The sequence below is a fragment of the Gallus gallus genome, chromosome 5 (genome assembly GCF_016699485.2).
Source record: "Gallus gallus isolate bGalGal1 chromosome 5, bGalGal1.mat.broiler.GRCg7b, whole genome shotgun sequence".
NCBI lineage: Eukaryota > Metazoa > Chordata > Aves > Galliformes > Phasianidae > Gallus > Gallus gallus.
In genome coordinates this window covers 2,471,269-2,496,727 of record NC_052536.1, presented here as the reverse complement: position 1 = coordinate 2,496,727, position 25,459 = coordinate 2,471,269, and the positions used below count along the sequence as shown (strand labels likewise).

Genomic DNA, 25,459 nt, shown 5'->3' with positions numbered 1-25,459 from the left:
ATAAGCTGGTGTCTTACTCAAAGTCATGCTTGAGATACAGTGAATGGACTTCCTGTCAACAGATACTACTTCTTGTAGAAGTTGAGAGAGGTACTTGCTTAAATACTTTCCAGAGTCAGAATGACAAATTTTGCCAGCAAGGTTTGACATCATCTTGAAACAGAGCTGTGGAAACCTCCCCCCCCCCCTTTTTTTTTTTTTTGAGGATCATTTTTTCCATGATATCACATTAACAGATTCTTTTTTAAATACTTATTAATACGCTTCATTCAGGTGTAAATAATGCAAACTGCAACACTACTGCAATGAACACTGACATACCCATTTCCTTTAACAGTACATAAAATGCAAAAGCTCTTTTCATTATTTCCATCTTTCTTAATATGAGAAATATTTTATGGTCAGTATGTACTTTTCATCTTCGCAAATGTATTATCATACTTGTAAAAATGAGTATAATGCTCTTATTTATAGCATAGAGGAGTTCCACAGAGGTAGTTCAGATCACTTTGTTCTCACTTTAATATGAAAATCCTCCCATTCTCCTCATCTTATTGCATACAGTCACTTTGCCTCCCAGATGTACAGTCTAAGTCATGTTTTTAATGCAGTGCAAGGACCAAAGCAAGGACCTTGCCCACATATTTGTATATACGTCGAGCACCTCCATACAGCCAAACACTAACAACAGGAAAGTAATTTTGCACAAGCTGCTTTTGCATTTACAACCAGTTATTGTCCATTTCCATTAGTGAACATAAAATTACTGCTCTGTACAGTCAGCCACAAGCACAGCAATAACCAGATCATGATATTTTTTTCCAATAACTGTTCTAACACACTGATCTATTAATAACACATGTAAGTTTTCCCTGTATCAACTTCCCTTCCATAAATTCAGTAAGACATAAAAATCAAAAATACTTGAAAAATTACATGTGGGAGCAAATGTGTTTAAAACAGCCATGCCTTTCTGAAGTGATAAATCATATTTAAGGCACAGACATACTCTAGTTGGAACAAATGCATGTCTCAGCAGAGAAATGGGCTTTTTTTAATAATCTACTACGTTCTTCTCCTAAGGTAAGTTTTGACAAGGATTGGTTTCTGCCACACTTACACACCATGTTCAGCACTCACATATTCATTAACATTTCTTGTTATGAATGCTTTCATCTAACACAGCCTCCCTTTACTTACATTCTTAAATACCAACTGCAGTTAATAGAGTCATAGAATGGTTTGGGTTGGAAGGGATCTTTAGGATCAACTAGTTCCAACCACCCCTGCTATTGGTGGAAACACCTCCCACTAGACCAGGTTGCTCAAATCTGTATTCAGCCTGGCCTTGAATGCCTCCAGGGAGGGGGCATCCACAACCCCTCTGGGCAACCTGTTCCCATGTCTTACCATCCTCACAGTAATGAATTTCTTCCTAATATCTAGTCTAAATCTACCCTCTTCCAGCTCAAAGCCATTTTCCCTTGTCCTGTTGCTACACGCCTTTATAAAAAGGCCCTCCCCCAGCTTTCCTGTAGGCCTCCTTCAGGTACTGGAAGGCTGCTATAAGGTCTCCCTGCAGCCTTCTCTCCTCCAGGATGAAGAGCCATAGATCTCTCAGCCCTCTGGATCATCTTCGTGGTGCGCCTCTGGACATACTCCAACAATTCCATGTCCTTCTCGTGTTGGGGGCCCCAGAACTGGATGAAGTGCTCTAGGTGGGATCTCATGAGAGAGGAGTAGAGGGGCAGAGTCATTTCCCTTGACCTGCTAATCACACTTCCCTTGATGCAACTCAGGACACTGTTGGCCTTGTGAGCTGCAAGAGCACATTGCCCGCTCATGTTGAATCTTTCCTCAATCGATACTCCCAAATCCTTCTTCCTCAGGACTGCTCTCAAGCCATTCTCCAACCAACCTGTACCTGTGCTTTGGACTGCCCTGATCCAGGTGTAGGACCTTGTTGAACTTCATGAGTTAGGCACAGGCCCACCTCTCAAGCCTGTCCAAGTCCCTCTGGATAGCATTGCTTCCCTCCAGTATGTCAATTGCACCTCTCAGCTTGGTGACATCTGCAAACCTGTTCTATGTGCACTCAATCCCACAGTTCATATCACCCTACAAAGGTCTTATTTAACACTGGTTCCAGCACCAATACATGAGGAACACCACTCGTCACCGGTCTCCACTTGGACACTGAACATCTACCACAACTCTCTGAGTGCAAGCATCCAGTGAGTGATCCATCCATCAAATCCATTTTTCTCCAATTTGTTGACCAGACAGCATCAAACGCTTTGCACAAGTCCTGGTAGATGACACCAGTTGCTCTTCCTTTATGCACTGCTGCTATAGCTCCAACATAAAAGGCCACCAAGTTTATCAGGCATGACTTTCCCTTGGTGAAGCCAAGTTAGTTACCACCAGGTAGGCAGATCTTCCTTCTCCAAGTTCTCACCTTTGCCTTCTGCAGCTTGGGTGGTATGGCTAGAGCTCTCACTGGTGAAGACTGATGCAAAGAAGTCACTGAGCACCTCAGCCTTCTCCATATCCATATCACTTGTTGCCTAAGAGTTATGAACTTGACAGAGAAAGACCTCAGCCCAGTCCTTCATAATTTACCTTAATTAGTAATAGGGCAAGATAGATAGTTTAAGTAACACTAGGGCAAATTTAGAATAATTCAAACAATAAAAGTCAGATTGCTACAAATCTTAGCATGTGTGGCTTAAATTTGCAACTGGCTCGAGATGCTACTTCCTCTTTGTCAGCATTATAAAATGAAGACATAAGAGGAAACATCCCTCCAAGTCACTTCACACATTTTTATTACACTGCAAAGGTCATATTGCTGCCTAGTTTACATGTCTGTGGCTTTCATCGACTTCAAGGTCACCTTTTCAAGACAATGGATATCGCATTTGCATGAAAAGAGCCTTAAAAATACATTAACTTATCACTACATTTGGACATCACACATTTAAAATCAGGGAAAGTTTCTACAACTTAAACTTACTTGACATTCCCTGCAGCTCTTAGCTAATACTCGTTGACCTTCTGCTAGCACTTTGCCTCCGTAGATACACTTTGCTGTAATTTGGGAGAAGAAGGTGAGGGATTAAAAATGTATAAATAAAATCAGCATTTAAGTAATAAACAAAAGCAAAACTATAACACTAATCTAAAACTAGTCACACTCAAATACAGATACATTAAAAATACATTTTGTTTTCATCAGAAGTCAGTATGATACATAAAAACTAATAATTCATTTTAAGAGCAGATTTCCTGAACTGAAGATGAATAAGAGCATAATAACAAATAATAGAGCCCAATACATTACCATTCATTAGAAAATATTCTCATTACTGACACTTAGATTAGGTGCTATATATGTTACTAGAAGTATTCATTACTTGTTTCAAGAAAACTGAGATGGTTATTAGTGTACATCAAGAGAGTAATATAAGCACAGATTTCAGTTAAACCTTCAAATGTTTTTTTGCAGGCACAAAAATAAACTCTTCAACTCACTGGAGCACTGGCTAAGGGATTTGATGAAGCAGATGACTATTGAATCAATAAAGAAATACACTTCAGAAAAAATATTCTTAAAATGCACCTGAAATAAACAGGTTTCCAAGGAAACTGAAAGTTCCTACTAAAAAAAAAAAATATTGCCTGAAGTTTTGACCCCTCTGCTAAAGACAACCAGTTCCAGAAACAAGCCAAGAGATTAGAATGTGAGCTTTCCTCATCTAATGAAAAAATCAACTAGCTTAGTTTAGAATTACCACCACTATGAAGAACACAAACTCAAAGCCATGGGAGCCAACAGCTTGGTCAAGTATTACCATAAACATTCACAGTAGTCTTGGAACTGAATGTCTAAATTTCAGTTCCATAAAAGGACAGTAAATATACTAACTAAACAACTGGTCTATTATTATTTTCCACAAATCAAGTATCCATCATAAAGGCACTCAACATTACTAACAATTCAATGCTGAATACTGATAATGTGAATTTTCTAGCAGTGTTTCTATCTCTATGCTTGACCAGTAGTAGACTGGCCAATTAAACTAAAAGGAAAGCAAAAAGATGTACTGTAAGTGAACAAAGATTTAAACATTTCCTGAGTTGTAGCAAAAGCACTATGAAAGTGGAAGCATTCAAAGCACTCAAATCTCAGAAAATAAATCACAGATCCACTTCTCTTGTAAGCACCTACAGGTGTGCACACAGTTTTAACAGTTGATGCCAACAGGCAGTTTTCCACAACAGCAATTGTCACAGCCAATTTGACTAAACACACCTTAAAACTGAAGAAATACTAGGTCAGTCATCATAAGCTTTCTCACATAAATGTGCTTCTAAGGATCTTCAGTTTAAACTTGCATACAAATGCTCTTTTAAATAAAGATAATAAAAAAGAAAAACTAATTTTCAAAAAGAAGTCTGTTTTCCTTATCCACTATGTATTTGGTATCTTGCTTTTGGTATCTCAGTTTTCTTGATTTTTTCTAAAATTATCCCAGTTTATATGCCTGAGTTGCGATCCCACAAGGAAAAACTTCAGGAAGTTTCATTTACATTATTAATTCAAGTAAATATTTTTGGGAGACAATGAATTAAAGAACTTTTCCATTTTCTTCTATTTTTTTTTCTCCTGACATGACTGCTTTTAACAAAAAAAAACCCACAGACACCTGACAGCAAGTTAAACCACGACTGAGAAAAATGATGAGATTTTCAACACAATTATAGCCTTTTGTCAGATAGTAATCTAAAGCCAACACAAGATGGCAGGGATCAAAACAGAATCACCTCGTTTTTAAAACCCTTAACATATCAGACACCAGAACTGCTTTGTTAGTTAACCCACAGCTGAGACTGGAAACTTCAATAATCCAACCATTCAATAATCCTTAGAGACAGTAAATTACAAGTGATGATTCTAAGAAAACTAAACAAGAAAAGCTCAGAGAAATTAACACCTGTGGTGCAGCCCCTTGGAAATCTCCTGCAATTACTGCTACATACCCGAAAGCAACCGACTGTGGCCCTACTATATCATTCTGTCAAGGAGATGGCATTTGCAATCAATTTCAATCAACTTCCATACATCTCTTCCCACTGACAGACAAGCTGAGTTCTTGTCAGAATAATGAGTCAAGTTTGTGCCAATCAGTGACAAAAGACAAGTTTGATTGTTCATCTTTCCATTACAAATATCAGAAGCACAGTTTTTCATGGGGATATAAGCTGAATCTACAATTTGGTGCCTAGCAATTACTTCATGTCCAGTTTTAACTGTTGTACTACATGTTTGTCAGCAAACGTATGTCAAAAGAAGCATCCAGTACACCACAGGTTCATGAGGGAACTTTCTAGACTCTCAGTGTTTCAAATAAGAAAATATTCTGAGGCTCACCATACTTGAATTATCAGGAGCTTTTAAAGTCATTGTAAAATGCACCTACTTTCAGGACATGTTTAGCTGCTTAACAGAGGGTGGAAGAAAAACGTTGTTATGGTCTACTTACCCTTGCATACTTTACAGCACTGGCTATCCACATGCACTGGGAGAGCATCAGGAGGACAATCAAGAGGGGGACAGGACATCCTTCGGCATTCTACAACTCCACTCTAAGAAAATGTTTTTAAGACAAAAAAATCAATCACTGTAATTAGTGAATATTATATACAAAATAGATAATGCAGAAAACTATTATGGTAACTGAAATCAGCACTGTGCATTATACATATCTTTCATTAACAAGTTTAGTCCAATCCAGCTACAGATCTGAATCCAAGGCCATCTGAAGATGAACCATCCCTGTGTAGGTACCTATTACTGGTTTTACTCTGCTTTCCCTGAGTAAAACACATCAAGAAGAGAAAATAAGCTCATCACTACAACAACATAAGCACCACTTTCCATAAGCTCTGCCAATCATCTGAGATTTTTAACAATCAGTTTTCTATTTTCTTGAACAAACAGACTCTCTTCAGATATTTATCAAATAATTTCAACAAGACAAGATTTACATATTAATACTCTTCTGTTTCTTAGTTTTTCAAAGTGATAAATGCTGAAAACAAGATCTGCATATTGTTACCATTCAAGATGCAACTAAGCATCTATGAATACTATTAAGATAATGCCTCCATTAAAAAAAAAACTACTGTGAAAAAAATTCAAAATCAAATACAAACAATGTCTACATTTACCCCAAAACCATAGAAGTCCTCACAAATAAAATGAAAACAAATAAGACATGACTGTCAAGGGAAAGATTTTACTTTTAAAGCTTCTACATAAGATATGCCAGATTTTCATTTATTTATTTTTACTATTTCCCTTCCTATTGTTCATTCTGCCACTAGATGCATGCTAAAAACATAACAATTCTTAGAATTCACATTATGTATTCAAGTATCTTATTCACATTTTAAGTCCTACTTCTTAAAGTCCTTAGAAATTCTTACTTTACACGTGCAGTTCCTGCAGTGATCATCTTCAAACCACGAATCTTTGTCTCTATAGATCAATCCATTTACTTGACAAGTCTTTTCACAGTGACAGTCTTCCAATCGACTCAGTCTTGCTTCTGCATAATTTAGCTATAAATGAAATTAACTTGATGAGATTTCTTCAGTTCAAACACATGGTTTTTAGAAAGCAAATATGAGAAAATGTTAAATTTATTTTCATCTGAACCAAATTTAACTACAACATTTGAAACTCTGAACCAAGATGTCAGTGGGTAACAAATACCCTACTCATCTGAATTTGATGGAGCTATGTGTGTGAACTAACCTTAGCTTATGACATACACAACTGTCTCTTGTACTGTAATGAACCCCACTAAAATCTCCTCAGGCACTACCAAAAGTACATAAGCTACGATTGATTTTAAATCAAATTTCTTAATTGCTCATCAATTTGTTTACAAATTATAAATCATGATGGCTAGCAGACTGACTTTTTCTAATTACTTTTACCTCTTCATTGTCAGCATCAGCTAGACTAATGCTCTCTGACTCAGAGAGGCCATAACTTTATGATAGTAAGATTTACAGCATTTTAATACAGAGTGGTATTCCTAGACTGATCCACGGACAAGTCCTGCTCCTGGAAAATACCCTAGATTTATGGATAGCACTTAAAACTCCTTACTGTTCACATTACCTCCTCAATTCCAACTACTACTATCTACACACTAGCAATTGCTGTATTTACTGATGAAACACAATGCAATAACAAGTAGAGGCAAACCACATTCATACAGCAGTAGAAAAAAACAGACAAGGCTTTTGGAATTTTCCCACCACCTTCCCTTCCTTGGAGGCACCATCTTAAATTGAGATTCATGCAGGGAGGAACGCTCTATGCATATCTAATGTCATCACCTCTAACCCCTAACACAACTTCTAGTGACATTCTCATTAACTAAAAATCCAAATAAAAATTAAAATGAAAATGAAAAGTCCAGACTGCATCTTTGGAAGTAAAAGTGCTTTCTTCAGGCCCCAAAACTGCCATTGCTCTAGAAACCATCCTGTTGCCAGCTAGAAGACAATTTCTCAAGGTCAATTTTTTTGCTTTGGCATTCGCATTGGAACCACTACAAACACTGAGGCTACGTAAATTTGGCAAATGACAAAATGAATGCATACCTTATTCTGTTATGAATCCAGTGCTATCATTCTGCATTATAGGCTTTATAAAGATGAATGTGCAGTGCTGCAGACTTTTTTTACATAATGGCATATATTTTATATTTGTACATTTTCATCCTCTAAAATTCCTACCATTTTACGTGAAAATATTCTAATAAGCCTTTTTTCATTTCTGCCAATAAAAGAGCAAGATATTTAGGGGAAGAAAAGGAAAAAATAGTAGGCAACTAGCTGTGGTCTTTTTCTCTGCAGTCCTCAAGAGAGAAAGCTCTGAATAACCGTTCTTTATTTCCTAAATTGTTAATCTGGTGTAATACTGGGATTGATACTCATCTGGTGATTTCACATGCACATTTGGTGATTTCAAAACTGCTCTTCACATTTTAGAAAAAAAATCATCCACTTACTAAGTTGCTTGTTTTCAACAGAACCTTTTCTCTAATTATTCTATTTAGTCATTATATTTACCGTGTAAAAGCCATATTTAGTTTTGTTTAAAAGGTGCCTGATCTGTCTTGTGCTTCTACTTTATTACAGGTCTTGTATTTTTTTTTTTTAACAAATTAAAAATGAACATTCACATACAAGTTTGCTATACAATTAAAATTTTTTTTTCCAGAATATACATTTTTGAAAATGGTACGTAATATTATCCTTTGTCAGTACTACAAATTACTCAAAGAAGAGAAGAAAACACTAAGAAAATAAATATTTTCTGCCTTACAGCTTTTTATATTGTTTATATTATCTTGCTTAGTAAGCTTTATTTGTTTAAATCTCATTTACCTCCTACTCCATTAAATTAGATAAAAAGACCCTTTCAAATGTTGTCAAATGCACAGAACTAAATTTGTTAAACATTTAAAATCTGGATCTTCACATATCTTATATTTCCTAGGATATGAATAAGAATATATTACTGAAGAAGCCCACAACATACCAAGTTTGCATATATTAACCTAATCCTGAGTTCTTAACATTCAGGGACGTTTGGCTAGCCATTATTCACATAGTTTACTTTCCATGCTTCTCTTCTGTCCATACAAATAATTTCAAAGGCAGATTTCTGTTTAAAGCATATTATTTCTAGTGAAGTCAACAACAAATGTCTCACAAAACAACCTGGAAACCAGATGACCAGGAAAATTTTATTCACAGAATATCCATGGTCATATACGTTCATGATATGAACAAACCAGATGAACTATTCCACGAACTAAAGCATTTTATTTTTTTGAATATCAAACTCAAGCTGCAGACCATCTGACCTCAGTGAAGGAAGGACTCACTAGAAAGTTTTGCACTGACAGTCTTTAGAATCTCCTTCCCATCCCAGCAACAAATAAATGAATAAAAAGCACACTCTTACATGAACTCATAATTTACCAAAAATAAATTATATTCCACTCTAATACATGCAGGAGATGCCCACACTGATTTCAGTAGAGTGCTAAAATTGCACTACTTTACCTATCATTTCTAAGGAGAAGACAGCAGTATTTCAGCATATCAATTGGGAGTGCTGAAATATAGCACACTCCTTTTCACCTGCTGTAAATTAACATGTTAGCTCAATTTCTAACACACCGATCTACAGTGCTTCTCTACTAAAAGACAGAAGATTAGCTCAATTAAACTCATTTATTGGAAAGATTCAGACAATTCAAATGATGGCAAAACAAACATAAGCTTTAGAAACTGTCTTTACAAACATTGGTATGAAGAAGACAGTGGCAGTAAGCTTGTTTCAGGCCATCATTGTATACCTGTTTACTGTCTACACAACTTTCTGTCAACTGTGCTTTGCCTCTGAGCCAGCACAAGACTCATGGGGCCCTGAGATAAAGCTCAAGGGAGAGCTCTCATACCTCCTTCTCCTATCTACTGCATAATTTGCACCGCTACCAAAATTACAGGACCCCACAGTCACTGGATATGATGTTTTCTCCCCACAAAAGCCCTGGTCTGCATCTTCATAGTTTTGCATTATATAAATAGCACATACACATTCATTGCAAACAACGTTCACTGGGTTATTCAGTGCTGTAATACATCTGTAACCAACTACAGACTGAGGGAATAAGTGAAACCCTAGCTATCACAGATCCTAAAAGCTACAGGTGAACTTGGAAACACAGGGCCTGCTATCTAAAACATCGCACTCATTCTCTGCATCTCCTCTTGCAGGGCCAGAAGCCAGGCATCATTGCTCATGCACATAAGCAGGCCATCCTCTGACCATCTGCCCTGCCAAATGGGATCTCTGCAGAATGCTGTACATCCTTTGAAGTCCTGCTCTTTGGTTGCCAAATGTCCCATATGATATGACTTTTACCTGTACTAGTGTTGCTTGTGGCTACTGACCTCCAGGACTGGAAAGATAGATACAAATCTTAATGTTTCTCTCACACCTCTCTATTTTTAATTTGCATTTGTCTACCAAAATCATTTCTTTTTCTGCTGCATGTATTTCTCCTGAATAATAGTATTTCTGCACACACTGCTACAAAAAAAAAGTCTATACTACTATAAGTGAAAAGGAACTCACAGTGAAGGATTATCTCAGCACCATGTTCTGGAAGTCGAGAGTCTTTGCAGTACAGATGCTGCATTATTTGCTTTCCCTTATAAAGTACTAGCAAGCAAAAATATAATTAACAGTAGAGAAAGCAAGTTATTCAGTACAGTGCATAATTGGAACTTGCTCATGGCACCAGCAGGGCTCAAAATAATTGCCTGTTTCACAGTACAAGCAGTAAACCCAACTAAAAGCTTCACATTTCCTATTTGGAGTCAACTTGTCCAAAGCATTTCAACTGGGTAACTGGACAGTCAGTATAATGTGCTCATTGTCTTTAGGAAGTTCCTCTCTTCCTATTAGGAGGGAAAGGGCACTTAGAAGCAGCAGAGTAGCAAGTATCAGACATACCAATATTTTTCTGCTAGTAACACTACTATGCACATCTTAGTTTTGAAATTCCTTTTCAGTAACAATGCTGAGATTGAAAGTAACTACAGGATGTTTTTTGTTGCACTTAAATCTACACGTAGGTAACACATAAGTGCTGTTTCAGATAGGACAATTAATTGTTTTTTCACAAGAACAGACGTTTCACTAATATTAACACTAAAAAAACGTTCCCAGAGTACCCTTTAACGCAAGCCAGGGGATCACCCACCTCAAAAACACAGCTTCCTAACCTGGAACTTGACCACAGGCTGAGCTAAAGGGCTTTAGCTAAGACAGATGTCGACTGCACAGTGTGGGAACAGAGCCTAAGGAAAATCCCCAACAAAAATCACTAGAGCTACCCATTCATCGTTTTCCCAATCCAAAACAGAAGGGGGAAAAAAGACAAACACGACATCACCTAACCTGGAGTTGGATTCAGTTTTTACACTGTAAAAGTCATTGATCAAACGTGGTGAGATCAGTACAGCCAACAGATTTATAAGCATTTCCTCATTTCAGCTCCCCAGGAGAAACCATGAATGTTTCACAGGACTTTCCACAGGCAAAAACACACTCTGACAGAATCACACGGTGAGGAAATTGTTGAGTGATTTCACTCCTTTGTTTCCATGTTTATCAGCATGAAAAGGAAAATCAAGCTAAGGCTTCTTACAGAAATCAAACCATGGGCATTTTGTCACTAGCTACCAAATGGTGAGCCAGACAATAGAAGCTATATGAGAATTAAGTGACATCCACGAAACCGTCTCCTTAAGTCCACTGCAGATAGGGCTACTGGAAGAAGGAGGGGAAAAACAGCTCTACCATGAAAGCATAAAATAACTGCAATAGGAACAAAGACTTATATGATGGTCTTAGCCCAGAACGAAACAGGGAATTGACAAAGATGATTAGGTACCTACTTTTGCAGTCATTTTTGCCAGGAGTTCTTGTAAATCCATGATTCCTTGCACCAGGCTTAAGAAATCACTGCAGGTTGGGCACGCTCAATAAAGGAAGTTTAAAAAGAAAAGGGAAGGAAGAGAGGGAAAGACATTATAACCCATAAATAAATAAAGTCTGTCGCACAGCTAAAATGTTACGTGCTGCTTATCTGAACATACAATGCAATCTGTTTATATATATACACATTGTGTCAGCTCACACAAGAATGACAATTCTGAAAATATTTTTTTTTCTAAACAAAGAAATCATCCACATTAAAAAAAACATTTAGAAAATAATACTTACTGCGATTCAGATTAGGACACTGCGTTATATATCCATTAGGTATAAAGACAACTTTCACATCTTGAATAACACCCTTTGTAAAAGAAGAGATAACTGGTAATATACAATACAAACATTCACTTTGACCTGTTTCATAAGTCAGTTGATGGTGTACAAAGAAGTGACCATTTCAGCCTGCTCATATGGAATATAGCTCATGATGAAAACACAGCAACTCTTCCTTCCTAGCTTCTCGTGTAATTATCATACATGCTTTTTTTTAGTTTTGTGTTTTGCAACCAACAAATCTAAGCTGCTTAAATGTCTCAAAATGGCACTGAACTAGTGAAAAAAATACATTAATACCCATTACATGATACACTTCACCACAAAAAAAAAAACACCACCATAGCACTACTCTTTAGTGATTTAGCTGAACAAGACTGTGAAACATATCATTATACAAAGAACAATATAAAGAGCAAGAGTGTAAGCATCTATATTTTGTCTGCTTTGTCGTGCAGCCTGCTGGCTTTGCATCTCAGCAAACAGTTCATGTAATCACACCATCAGTTAGAATTAAATCTGCTCTCTAATCCAGGCAGATGGAAAGATCCCCTGTGTAGAGCTAGAGGAAATCAGGACTAAGGTCAGGAGCATACGTGCATGTCATGTGAGGCTCAGAGATCAGACCAAGCAGGACAGGAGAAAGTACCAGAAGGTCCAGTACCAGCCTGCAAGTTATCCCTGACTTAGGTATCCCTGACAAAGGCAGGGGAATCAAAGGGTCAGCCAGTATTCCCTGCACATGTCTGCCTTGAGGAGCCCTAAATCTGTCCAATAGCTTAAAAACATTGGAGCTTGCATTCACTGAGTGCAAAGCTCTTCCTGCGTTGTTGTTTTTTTGTTTGTTAGTTTTGTTTTGTTTTTCTTTAAACTGTGTAGCCTGCTTACTCACCAGTGTCCACTAACTTTAATAATTACATGGTCATTAGGTAGGAGGAGCAAGGGAACACAAGAGACTGAAAGCGCTGCAATTTGCATTTCCCTGACTGTTCATCAGACAGAGTGACATGCCTGTCTCCTCCCAGACACAGAAGACTTTAATACATTTCCTTTCAAATTGAAGATCGTGGCAGTTATCTAATTAAATTACTGATTTGTAAGATCACTACAGTTTTTGGTTAAATTGCAGTGAAGTAGTTATTGCAGACTAAGGGCAGTCACTTGCTCAAAATGCTCATTTCAATCCATAAATAAAATATAGGCCATTGTGCTTGAAGCCTTGCAAATGCAGCAACATTTCACATTTACATATTCGCTTTCTAAAACAGCAGAAGGTAATGAGAAACACTGTTCCTTGCTTATTGCTTTATGATGAAATATTAGCTGAAAATATTAATAGACATAATCAGATCACACTGTCTTTCTCACAAAAGCATATACATTTATTAACCTTTTCATCTATGAGAATAATGAAACCATCATAATAATGAGAAGCAATGCTGTCAACAGGAAAAGAAACATCCTGAAAGCCATTTCATGCACTTTCTGCTAGTAGTTATCAGTAAGAAATTAGAAGCTGAAGTACAAAAATACATTTCTGCAATGAAAGGTTTAACCATGAAAAAAATGAGTTTACAAAGTTTCAGTGTACCATAACACAAAATTAACAAGACATCATCCAGAGAAAAGCAATGTTTTTTTTTCTTTTTCCTTTTTCTCTTCAGTAAGTGCATAAGGAATTTTCTATCACATTTATTGCATTACAGCTCCTCTACTGTCATTTGGACAAATATGCATTTAAATACAGAATAAGGAGGAAGGGGGGGGGGAAGGGAGGTTATCTCATTTGCTAAAATTTTGTCTTCCACATTCTTTGGTAGCCCCAAGAGCACAAACAACCTGAAGAGAAAACACAGCTATTTCTGTGCCTTTTTCTGGCTACAAGAAAACACGTTACTGTGGGTTGATGTAAGAACACCAGTTTACCAGGATAGATACCTTCTACATCAAAAAAACCCTTCTGAAACAGACAGAATTACCACGATCAAATACAGAAGTGAACCTTTAACTTGAAAGAGCACAGATTTTGCTGATGTATTTTTTTAATAGAAAGACTTCATTACAGGCAAATGCTTATTACAGCAATAATTACTGCAACACATATGAAGAAACTTGGACTATTCCTCCTTCAGCATTAAGTCTAGGTTGCTTAGAGCTTTCTACAGCTGCAGCCAGAAGAATTAGGCATACACAGCTCCCAGTGGGCAAATCCCTGCTTTAGTTTAGCGCCATGCAGAGTTTCTCAATCCACATTCTGTGGTAAGACATGAGATTTTGGTCTTGATAAGGAGATATCAGGTGCCAAAATCTTTTTCACCCTCTTTAAACCCTACTTCTGCCTCAAAGATGATGTGTGCCTCACAGCTTTGTAAAACGCATTGGCTAAAGTTGGTAATAGACTCTGCACAGATGTTCCAGCAGCTGCTCTGTAAGCCCCATGCCTGGGCAGTGCTACAGCAACCCCACTAGACAGCCACCACATCAGCACTATGCTCCTCTACACAGTGAAGATGAACTCCATGTCAGGCACCTGAACAGTTGCCTGGACGTTAACATTCACTTCACCATATTCCTTACAAGTACAGGACCAAAATGACTACAGAGGCCTAAGTGTATGTATAATGATGCACAGTTAAAATACCAAGCACCTGCTGTACCCCAGAAACAACAGTGGGATTCTAAGATCAAAGCCTTCTAGAGCAGATCTGAAAATTACTGTCTTTCAATAAGGATCATTTAGACAGCAATGCATTAACAAGCTCATTTCTGCAGTAGTATTTGGAAGGGAAACTAAAGGGGAGGGGTTCTCCTCAATGACAGAATGAATTTTTGCAAGTAATTCTGACAATGATAGCCAACAATTCCATCCTAGAATAAGGGTCTTCTGCATGCCTGGTATCACCATCTTTCTTCCCTTTTGTTTCCCAATCTCATATAATGAGTATTCTTTAGCAATAAAACAAAACTGTCTTTTGGGCCACACAAAGCAGCCTGAAGGATCTATGCATATTTTTCAAAGGAAGTAATTCACAAGATTCCCCTCAAACCAAACAGATCAAGCTATCTTAAGTTTGGTCTGCATTAGCTCCCATATGTGATATGCTACAACTATTCAGCCTTGTCTGAATTCCAGATGTTTGGCCAAAACAGGCGAACTACATAGTGAGAAATCCTAGTTGTAAGGGCTGAGACCTCCACTCCCATGATTATGCTGTACAGCACTTGATTCCCCAGCAAGCTTATTTGTGGAATAATCACCGAGAGTAAGGATGGGGAACAAAACATAAGAAAAATGGCAGCCACTGACCAGTCACTATGCCTTAAAAATATTGTATTAGAATACCATATCCTTCCCCTTACTCTTCTGATATATTGAAGAATCATCCATTTGAAATTAGCACGAGAACATGGCCCAGAATGTGCTGTAATGCATTCACTTATAGAGTGAAAGAAGAAACAATTAATTAACTAGCTACCATTAAAATAAGAATATTTTTGCAACAGTATAGATGATGCTTAGAATAGTATGCAGTGCTTTTTCATGCAAACATATATTATCATGGCTCCAACACACATACAAAATGCTAATTCTTCTTTAACACTCTTATTTCCCTGCAGATCACTGTTTACTCTAGGGAAAACAAATCTATTTATTTATATTCTAAAATGGTGAAACAAATTGCTCTGAAAAAGAATGGGAGGTCCTGCTGAGCATGTAAATATACAGAAAGAGATGCGTACTCTTTACAAACAGGCAAAGTCCCAAGTTTTTGGTATGAGTAACGTACTAAAGTAAGATTTCTGAAAGTATAAAGCAGCATTTAAAAATACAACAAATATTTCTGCCCTGAAGAAAGTCAGAGAAATATTCAAACACACCATGAAGCAAAGTAAGGCACTTGTTGAGTTTCATTATTATCAATAAAAATGGTCAGATCATTAGCATATCATTAGCTACCCTGCTGTTTCTAAAGTGTTAATGTGAAGAAATATTAATTTACAATCATATAATATCCCAGAGTTCTGAGGCATAGAATGTCTGCATAAAATGAGAATTTAAGATGAGCAAATCCAAAACAACTTTTTTTCCTATGTAGCTATAAACATATGTTTACCATCTGTAGAATTATAGAAAGCAGCTGAGGAAAAAAAAACAGCTGTAAAATAAAATAATGCTATCAATTTCACTTTACAGTGACAGCTCGGCTGCTCAAAGATTAAATGAACTCCAGGCTCAGAGCAACTCGTCAACCGTAATGTAACGGTAGAAGTTAGCCTTTATCTCTGTTTCACAATTAAAATCATTATTTGCTACAACAATCCTACCCTAAATAATTTTAGCATAAAAATAGATTTCCTATCTTCTCAAAAGATAGGGACTTTGAGGCAAGGTCCTCAAAAATGCAGCAAGTTATAGAATTATCTTATGAATTGACTGCTTCAAAGTGAACTGAGTGGGCAGTAAATCACCTTGGCAACAAATCCATGCCAATATCAAGAATGCACAGATTGGCCTATCAAACACTATATAGGCTCTTTTACTGATAGATATTCCATGGCTTGTTAACCAAAACCTGAAGAAATATTGTCAGCTTTTCTGTAGATTGCGTTTGGAGTTAAAGTATTAATACTAAGGTGGAGGAGGTGTTTTTTGTTGGTTAGTTCTGCAATTGAAAATCAATCATAAAATAGTACAAGATCGCCAAGAGCCAAAAATAAATAAATAAATGAAATAAAATATATAGGAGAATACTTTTCAAGTCTTTGGTCGCTTATGTTTCCTTTGCAAATTTTTATTTCACATGCATATACTGGCATATTCTATGATGGTATCTTGGGAAGACTTACAAAATGGAAAGACCATCCTGCCTGCCAGCTAGTCAGCCTTTCAAGTAGCCTGGGTTATTTAGAAGGAATAGAAGCTCCAAAAGGACAAAGCGGCTCATGAACAAAACCAAGATGCCCTTTACCCACTCTGCTGAGACATGTGACATGCTTATCTGAGGAAAATACAGAGAAATGAAGTTACTCCCGAAACAGAAAATCTACTGTTTTGCAGCAAAGCACACACATTGCACACAACAATGAGTATCTGCCAAAGACTGCAGGAACACAGCCTAGCAGACCTCCTCTAATCAGGAAGTCAGTGCTGAAAAAGACAACAAAGAAGAGACACCTCAGGCAACTAGCATCACGTGAGGATACTCTGCCAATAAAATCAAGGAGAGGTAAGTCTCCAAAAGTGATTAAGGTCACTACTGACTGGACAGGAGACTACAGCTCAGCCTTTGCTTTGGGAAATTTTGAAGATTAAAGCCATCACTTCCGATGTTGTCAATACGGTCTCATTACTTACACAGGAGTGGCAAGGCAGGGCACAGTGGGTAGGCGAAACCCCAAGTAAGGAAACCGAACAAAAATGTCAAATACTGGGCATGTCAGTCAGTAACTACAATATTCTACCTCGCACAAACAGATTCTTCTCTATGTTGGACCTGTCTCAAATCTGAGGCCCGTGGTTTCAACTGAAATTCATACAAATCACATTTCAGGAATGTAAGATAACTAATCGGAAATATTTCACTGCCAACCTATTTTCCTTCTTCATGTATTATTTCATATATGCTTACCTTAAAGAAACCATGCTTCCTGTTTCTCTGTCCAAGCCATAAATTACTTTCAGGTATCAGATTTGTTTCTGGGGGATCAATGATGCGTTCATAAATCCTGCAAGGGGAAAGCATTGCCATTACTCAAATACTATTTGTCCTCTTAAAAATTCCCAGTCAAATTCAGTCAGCAACAAAAAAAAATACGAAGCAGAACAAAAACTAATCCCTCCATTAAACACTTAATGCCTATTGCTGACAGTTTTCCTGGTACATTATAAGCTCAAAAGCAGCAATTAAATAGAAAGAAGAACTATGAAAACCACTAATGCATGGAAACTCAAGAAAATTGCAGTTTCCCTTGTGCAACTGTGCAGTGCTAAACTGAAGTAGCACAATACCAGAACCCACCCCGCTAGGGAAAATAAAATGGGAAACCATCCTATCCTTAGTAGTCTATTTCAAACTCAACTACCAGTTTCAAGGAAAAAGAGCAGACATAAGCAAGATCCAATCAGAGAAATAACATCTCGGTATTTTCACACTATCTCAAATTTTGAATGAACTTTGCAAAGGCCATTTATTCCACCTCATACTCCCATAGCCTTTTAGACTTTACATTTATTTTATCCATCCTTATGCCTGGACCTTTCATAGAATCATAGAATCACTAAGGTTGGAAAAGACCCACAGGATCATCCAGTCCAACCATTCTCCCATCACCAATAGTTCTCACTAAACCATGTCCCTCAACACAACATCCAAATGCTCTTTGAACACCACCAGGCTCGGTGACTCCACCACCTCTCTGGACAGCACATTCTAGTGTCTGACCATCCTTTCAGAAAAGTAGTATTTCCTAATGTCCAGCCTGAACCTTCCCTGGCACAGCTTGAAGCCACTCCCTCTCGTCCTATCACTAGTCACATGAGAGAAGAGGAAGACCCCCAGCTCACTACAACCTCCCTTCAGGTAGTTATAGAGAGCAATAAGGTCTCCCCTGAGCCTCCTCTTCTCCAGACTGAACAATCCCAGCTCCTTCAGCCTCTCTTCATAAGGCCTGTGCTCCAGATCCCTCACCAGCTTTGTTGCCCTTCTCTGGACATGCTCCAGGGCCTTGATGTCTTTCTTAAAGTGAGGGGCCCGAAATTGGACACAGTACTCAAGGTGTGGCCTCACCAGTGCTGAGTACAGGGGGACAATTACTTCCCCGTTCCTGCTGGCCACACTATTTCTGATACAAGCCAGGATGCCACTGGCCTTCTTGGCCACCTGGGCACACTGCTGGCTCATGTTCAGTCTAGCATCAATCAGCACCCCCAGGTCTGTTTCCTCTACACAGTCTTCCAGCCACTCTGCCCCAAGACTGTAGCGTTGCCTGGGGTTATTGCGGCCGAAGTGCTGGACCCGGCATTTGGTCTTGTTGAATCCCATCCCATTGGCTTTCAGCTTATCCACTTCTCCCATTCACTCATTTGGCTTGCATACAAATTCTCTACGTGTTTTGCCACTACTACACAGCCAGTTTGCTCACACCAGTGGCACAGATCTGATAAAGAATGGGAACTTTATCTATTTGTTCAAGCTTTATAGACTACAAAAATTTTGCACATGAATGCAGTAATCTGTATCTCCAATTTCTAAAATGAAATCATGGTAAGTTGCTGTAATAATGTATTTTGAAGTTCAAGAAGCATCTGGAGTTTTAAAAAGATTAGATTTTTTGTTGGGTGTTTTTTTTTTTTTTTTTGATTGCTTATATTTAGGAAATCATTAAAGAAGTTTACTTCATACCTTTTTCAGTAAGTCAGACCACTACAATGATGATATCATTACATCAGATTATGAAAAAACTCAAGACCAAAGATGTTATTAACTCTAGATACTCACATTACCATGATCCACATGTGGTAGCTACGAACTTACTACTTCGTAACAAAACCAACACATTTAATAAGGATTACTGAAAGATGATAACACGTATTTCCACCACTGTCCAGCTCAAAGGGGTGTGTGCTGCTCTGTAATCATACCAGCATGACAGCCAATAGAATAACTCTAACTATGCCAAGTCCCATGAAGTATTTATGTCTTTGAAGGAGTTATTTGTATTTTTCTTCTTTAAAACTACAGCTTTAGACTGAATGCAAGAAATAAACACCAAGAAAAAAATGCAAGGCATTCAACACAACCCATTGCACAGTAATTTTCCCATTTAGAGTCCAAGCATTTCTAGCTCAGGCTCACCTAGAATAATCATGTATTTTTGTGTTATGTATTGCCATACTGTCATGCTGTTGGAAAATTTATACATTTGCAGGGACCTAAAATGACCTTCAAGTATGAAAGAACTTCAAGAAACTTCTATGAAGTACAAAAAGTCATGTGCTACCTAAGTTTGCTAATCCTGAAAAGAAAATGACTGTTATCATTAAAAAGAATCACTACCACCGCTAAGAACAAAATAGTTACATGAAAGTTAGGCTTGTTAGTATACTAGTCAGATGATGCATTCTAATAGTCATCATTTCATTGCTCAAATTTATTATAATTACAATCAAATCTAATTCATCACATTTCATCATGATACATTCAAAGCTATGGGAAATTTATTCTTCTACTAGTTAATTACTTGTTACTATCTCTAAAAAATTACTACGCTAAGTTGTTTTATCTATTCAAGCAACAAAACTAGACAGTATTCTTTTAAATAATGCTTTGAGAATTATAGGAATTTGACATGCACTACCTTTATCAATATTTTAAAGTATAAGCAGAACCTTTCCGCCATGCCTCATGCAAAATTAAAAATCTACTCAAATGGAAAACTGATGTAAAATACTGAACAAGGAACAAAGAATTTAAGTTCAAGAAAGCCAATCACTGAATTACACTACTACAATGGGAATTTCTCTTAAGTATAAACCTCCTCTTAATTTGTGAATATTCAAGAACGTTTTATTTTCATTTACTCAAACAAGTTACGGTTACAGAGTAACTATATCAAAGAATAGAATCATAGAATTTGGAAAAGACCTCTACGACCATCTAATCGAACTGTCCACTCACCACCAATATTGTCCACTTACACCGTGCCCCTAAGTACCACACCTACCCTTTCCCCATACACCTTCAGGGACAGTGACTGCACCACCTTGTCTGGGCAGCCTGTTCCAATTCCTCACCACTCTAAGAAGAAATTCTTCCAAATATCCAACCTGAACCTCCCCTGGCACAACTTAAGGCCATCCCCTTGCACCTTCTCGATGTTACGTGGGAGAAACAGCCAATCCCCACCTTGCCACAATCCCCTATCAGTTGTAGGGAGGGAAAAGGTCTCCCCTGAGCCTCCTCAAGACTAAACTCAGTTACCTCAGCTGCTCCCCATAAGACTTGTGCTCCAGATCCTTCACAGCTTCATTATCCTTCTCTAGAGGAACTCCAGGGCCTCATTGCATTTCCTGTAGTGAGTAGCCCAACACTCAACACAGCACTCAAGGTGTGGGCTGACCAGAGCCAAGTACAGGGAGAGGGGATGATCATATACCTCCTGCTGGCTGCACTATTGCTGATACAAGCCAGGATGCCATTGGCCTTCTTGACCACCTGGGCATACTGCTGGCTCATATTTAGCCAAGCATCAATCAACACCCCCAGGTCCCTTTCCTCCACACAGCTTTCCAGCCACTCTGCCCCAGGTCTGTAGCGATGCATGGGGTTGATGGGACCAAAGTGCAGGACCCTACATCTGTCTGTTATGCTATACAAAATACAACAAATCTCCATGGATATGCCCATTAAAGTAAGTTAGGATTCAAAAGAAGGCATAAGAAGTAGGTTGGTACTTACTTTCCTAGGTGAAAAGATATCCTGGATCATACTATTTGGTTCACGAGCAAAGTGAACGTACTTAACTATTGTTTGCTGTTAAACATCAGCAAGCATGCAGACAGCCTAAAGTAATACTCTTCATATTCTTGGCAAATGAAAAGGTCAAAAAGTACACATGAATTTATAAGAATAGCAAAATGTCTGTAGCAGGCTACAAAAAAAAAAAAAACCACCCACACATTTACAGGGAACAGTGTTTCACCCAGACATTTAGATTACACATATGGGTACACCTCTTACAAACCTATGAAGAGCTACTGATTATTCAGGTTATTTACTACACTGAGAAAAACCTGTAGAGCATAAACATTTTGCAACCCATCTCAAAGTGAAATGACAAAAATTACTACCTAAAGATGAAATTCTAAAATTATTGTTTGTTAAACAGGAAAAAGCTGTTGCTCTACTCCTCCTCTTTCCTGCACTGATTTTCTTGTGGAAGAAGGAAAGTATTCTTCAGGCTGATAACTGTTGCTAAGTAGCAAAAGGCTTTTTTTTTTTTTAAGGGGTTTTTGTTTGAGTTGTTGTTTTTGTTTTGTTGTTTGTTTGTTTGTTTGTTTTTTACAGCTACATTGATACATTAAGCTTCTGTTTCATTCACATTTCCTTACTTGATTTTTCTGGGCTGAGGTATCTCTTCTTCCATAGCTTTATCCACATTTGACAATACTTGGTGTTTGATATTTGAGTAGCCAAGCTGTATCTACTACACTTCCAACTTTATGAAGTACTGCTCTAGAGCTGCTTGGAGATAAGTTTCTGATACATTTTACTTTGATACCCAAACAAAATGCAGTATGCTTCTCAAGAATAGAAATGCTTAGAAAGAGAACCAAGAGAAACCAATTGTTTCTTGAAATACTCATGTTCAGAATATCTTCACTAAACACTGCCTCATTTAGCTAAAAGGAGTAAGAAAAAGATCTGCTAATTCAGGAAGAGCTATGATGCTCTTACAGCTTTTTTTTTTTTTTTCCCCAGACTTCTGTTTGTGTTAGTCTATATATCTGCCCTATCTGCACTTATTGATTTCTGAAGTACTCTTGCATGATCCTTAGAAACAAACATTTTTCAAGCACATGCTCAAAAGAGGCATCTGTGACATAATGAGTACAGTAAGATGGCAAATCTTTAAAAGAATCAGTGGATTCCTATGGAATGAGTGAAAGGAGTCATTTCTAAAACGTCCACATGTAAATACCCAAACACAAACTTTTCTCAGCATGGAGGAAGACTGTCTCTACAAATCCACCTGTGCTGGACAAGGAGACAGTTCCTTTACACACAATCCACTTAAAAACCATTTTTACCATCCCATTAATGTCCCAGTAGAACAAGGAAATCTTGTTTCCCTCATTTTACATGTGTGCAAACAAAGATAGAAAGAGTAACGCTTTAACCAAGATCATTTCTTACGTGAAACTTTACATGAAAAAGTTAACACCTGAACAGTAGGTCCACATCCGTGGTAAAGAAGATCTTTATGCATATAATATTTGCCATGCCAGTAGCAGTTTAGAAATAGATGAAATATTTATTGGATCAAGAAAATTAGCTTTGTGACAGTTTACATTAGAAGGCATAAACCGACACAGACTGATCAGGAAATGCAACTGATTCAAATTCTGCAGTAGGCTTTAACTGCAAAATTAATTAAAAAGTAGCATGCCATATCATGAAATTTCCAAATCCTTTCAGGCCTAAAGTACAAGTAGGTTACTAAAATACAAATACATGCTCTCATATTTGTAAGCTAGTTTCAAACTGGAGTCATTACTTTTATTAGTAGTATAATTAGGAAACTAAGAGCTGCAGTCTAATGTTGCTGTGGCTGAGGCATGATAGGAACCTCATTTCTCAGTCTCATCTCTATCAAAGAACAGGCTTTTAATATCTGTCTGCCACGCTTACTCTCATGAAGCTATAACTTTGCACGTAGCAACCAGGTGTTGAATTCATCATATCCAATTTTAAATGTCTCAAAACTTTACAACTACAGAGAAACTAGTCCTCTAGACTCTGTTTTGCTAATGAAGAGACATAAGTGTTTCTAGGATATGAGTCATCTTACTAATCACTCTCTGCCTGTCCCTCCGATGACTGCACAGGAGCACTTTCTGACATCATGGTGAGTCATCAAAACAGATTTTTGCAATTCAAAACCTGATCCTCAAAGCTGATATTCTCTTGCAACCATTCCTTACCTTATATATACCTGTAAATAAAGGATAAGTCATACAAAGTAATGCAATGTTATAGCACCCTAAACTTTTCTTAATTAAAAAAAAAAGTAAATAAAAGCAAGCCAGGGGAGGGGGAAGTTCCTCCTCTGTTTTGCACCAGATTTTCCCCCAATTTATTTCAGAGGAATGCTGACATCCTTGACCATTGGTGCTATCTCCAACTGAGACTGCAAATAGTTCAGTACATCCAAAATCACTAGCCTCATGTGTCGTATCACAACCCACTGCATGGACCACATATACAAGTTTGCCCAACATGTTTCTGGATCCCAACTACATGAAGAAATGGTTGATTTTATCAGGCTCTAGCTTTAAGATACCTCATTGGTGTTTGTCTTAGAGTCTATTCTTCTGAAGGGATTAAGAAACGATCTTGAAAATAAATACAAACATATCACATGACTCTGCTTCAACCCATTTCCTAAATACTTTCCAATGCAAATGTATCAATACTAATACTATTTTTTAATAGTATTTACAAATAGGATGCACTACTTGACAGGCATTCTGTTCTAGAGCAACTTCAACTGAATTATTCATTTTGTTTCCAGTTCTGCTTCAGAAATATAACCCTCCTGAGGGAAATTCTAATTTCTTAAGTTATCTCATCTGTCATAGGATAGGAGTTCACAACCACCTGAAACAGGAAAACAATTTTGATTAAAATTTCAGATTTTGAAGGAAGCTTTTGGTTATTAGATTTTGAATGTACAATAGTAACTACAGACTATTTAATCAAAAGTAACTGTTCAACTCCTAGGAGAAAAAAAATAGCTCAGTATTCAGTAACGATATATGTTAGGTAGACTCAATCAAGATCACATGCTTAGTTAAATTCTTCTCAAATTCTGTCACCCAAACAATTTCACTGATTTTCCTGGATAATCACCAAGATAAAGTGAACATACTCTACCTCTCAGCTTAATTATTTCAACTATAAAATCTAAATTCAGAACAAAAAAGTGCATCTAACTAAACCTCTACAAGCAAACTCTTTTGCATTCAAGGGATGCAAATTAACTTCTAAGATCATGCAGCCACAGGAGGAAATGAAACCAACGAGGAAAAATGGTTAGAAGAGTACAGCTCACTGTCTGGTTTGGGTGACAATCTCCACACAAAACTACACAGAGATGTTTTCTACCCATGTGAAGCCTTTCTTTTTTAAAAAAAAAAAAATAGAAATATAAGGTGACTAGGCTGCTTAGGCCTTTCACTTTCCTACAAAACTTAAACAAAACTACTGATGACTTACAGCAGTGTTGCTTGGGCATTGGACTAAAGCCAATCATTGTTATTGATTCAAGTAGAGAACCAGACCCAGTAAATGAGGCAACATCAGCCCCACAAAGGGCAGAAAGCCATCTTTCTCAGAACACTACAGGGTGTCTTTTATTTGGAAATCCCAAGGTGCCTTCAAACACCTTTACAAACAAGATCAATATAATTAACTTTGATTTGAAATGAACAACAAAAAAAAAAATATTTTCCTGATGATAAAAGCCTCCAGAATACCTCCACAGGTGGTTAACAGCCTGTCTACAAGGCTGCAGTGTTTACCTGTCTTCATATAGCACTCCTGAAAGTATGAGAAACTCAGAAAACAGTTAGTCAGACATAGAGTAGCAAAAAACATACCACTACCTGCAGTGTATAAGGAGAAAGGCCCTACACTGAGACTGCAAGGACCTTCATTCCCCACAAGTTCACTCTAGTCAGAAATAGCAAGCTGGCCATGTGATTTGAGTTTTGAAGACTTGTGGGAGGAAAAAATAAAAAAT

The 25,459-nt window shown here is 37.5% G+C and overlaps 1 protein-coding gene across 9 annotated transcripts in view; it reads right to left on the bottom strand.

Annotated features, from left to right (window-relative positions):
• NELL1 (neural EGFL like 1) overlaps window positions 1–25,459 on the bottom strand; it is a 286,028-nt gene that overhangs the window by 209,673 nt on the left and 50,896 nt on the right. For all 9 annotated transcript variants that reach the window (XM_001234166.7, XM_015286235.3, XM_015286242.3 and 6 more), the window contains 6 exons: window positions 17,566–17,662; window positions 11,891–11,963; window positions 11,563–11,645; window positions 6,493–6,627; window positions 5,547–5,649; window positions 3,017–3,090 (listed from right to left, as the gene is read on the bottom strand). In XM_001234166.7, coding sequence (XP_001234167.3) covers window positions 3,017–3,090; window positions 5,547–5,649; window positions 6,493–6,627; window positions 11,563–11,645; window positions 11,891–11,963; window positions 17,566–17,662 — 565 coding nt within the window. The remainder of the gene's footprint in view (window positions 1–3,016; window positions 3,091–5,546; window positions 5,650–6,492; window positions 6,628–11,562; window positions 11,646–11,890; window positions 11,964–17,565; window positions 17,663–25,459) is intronic.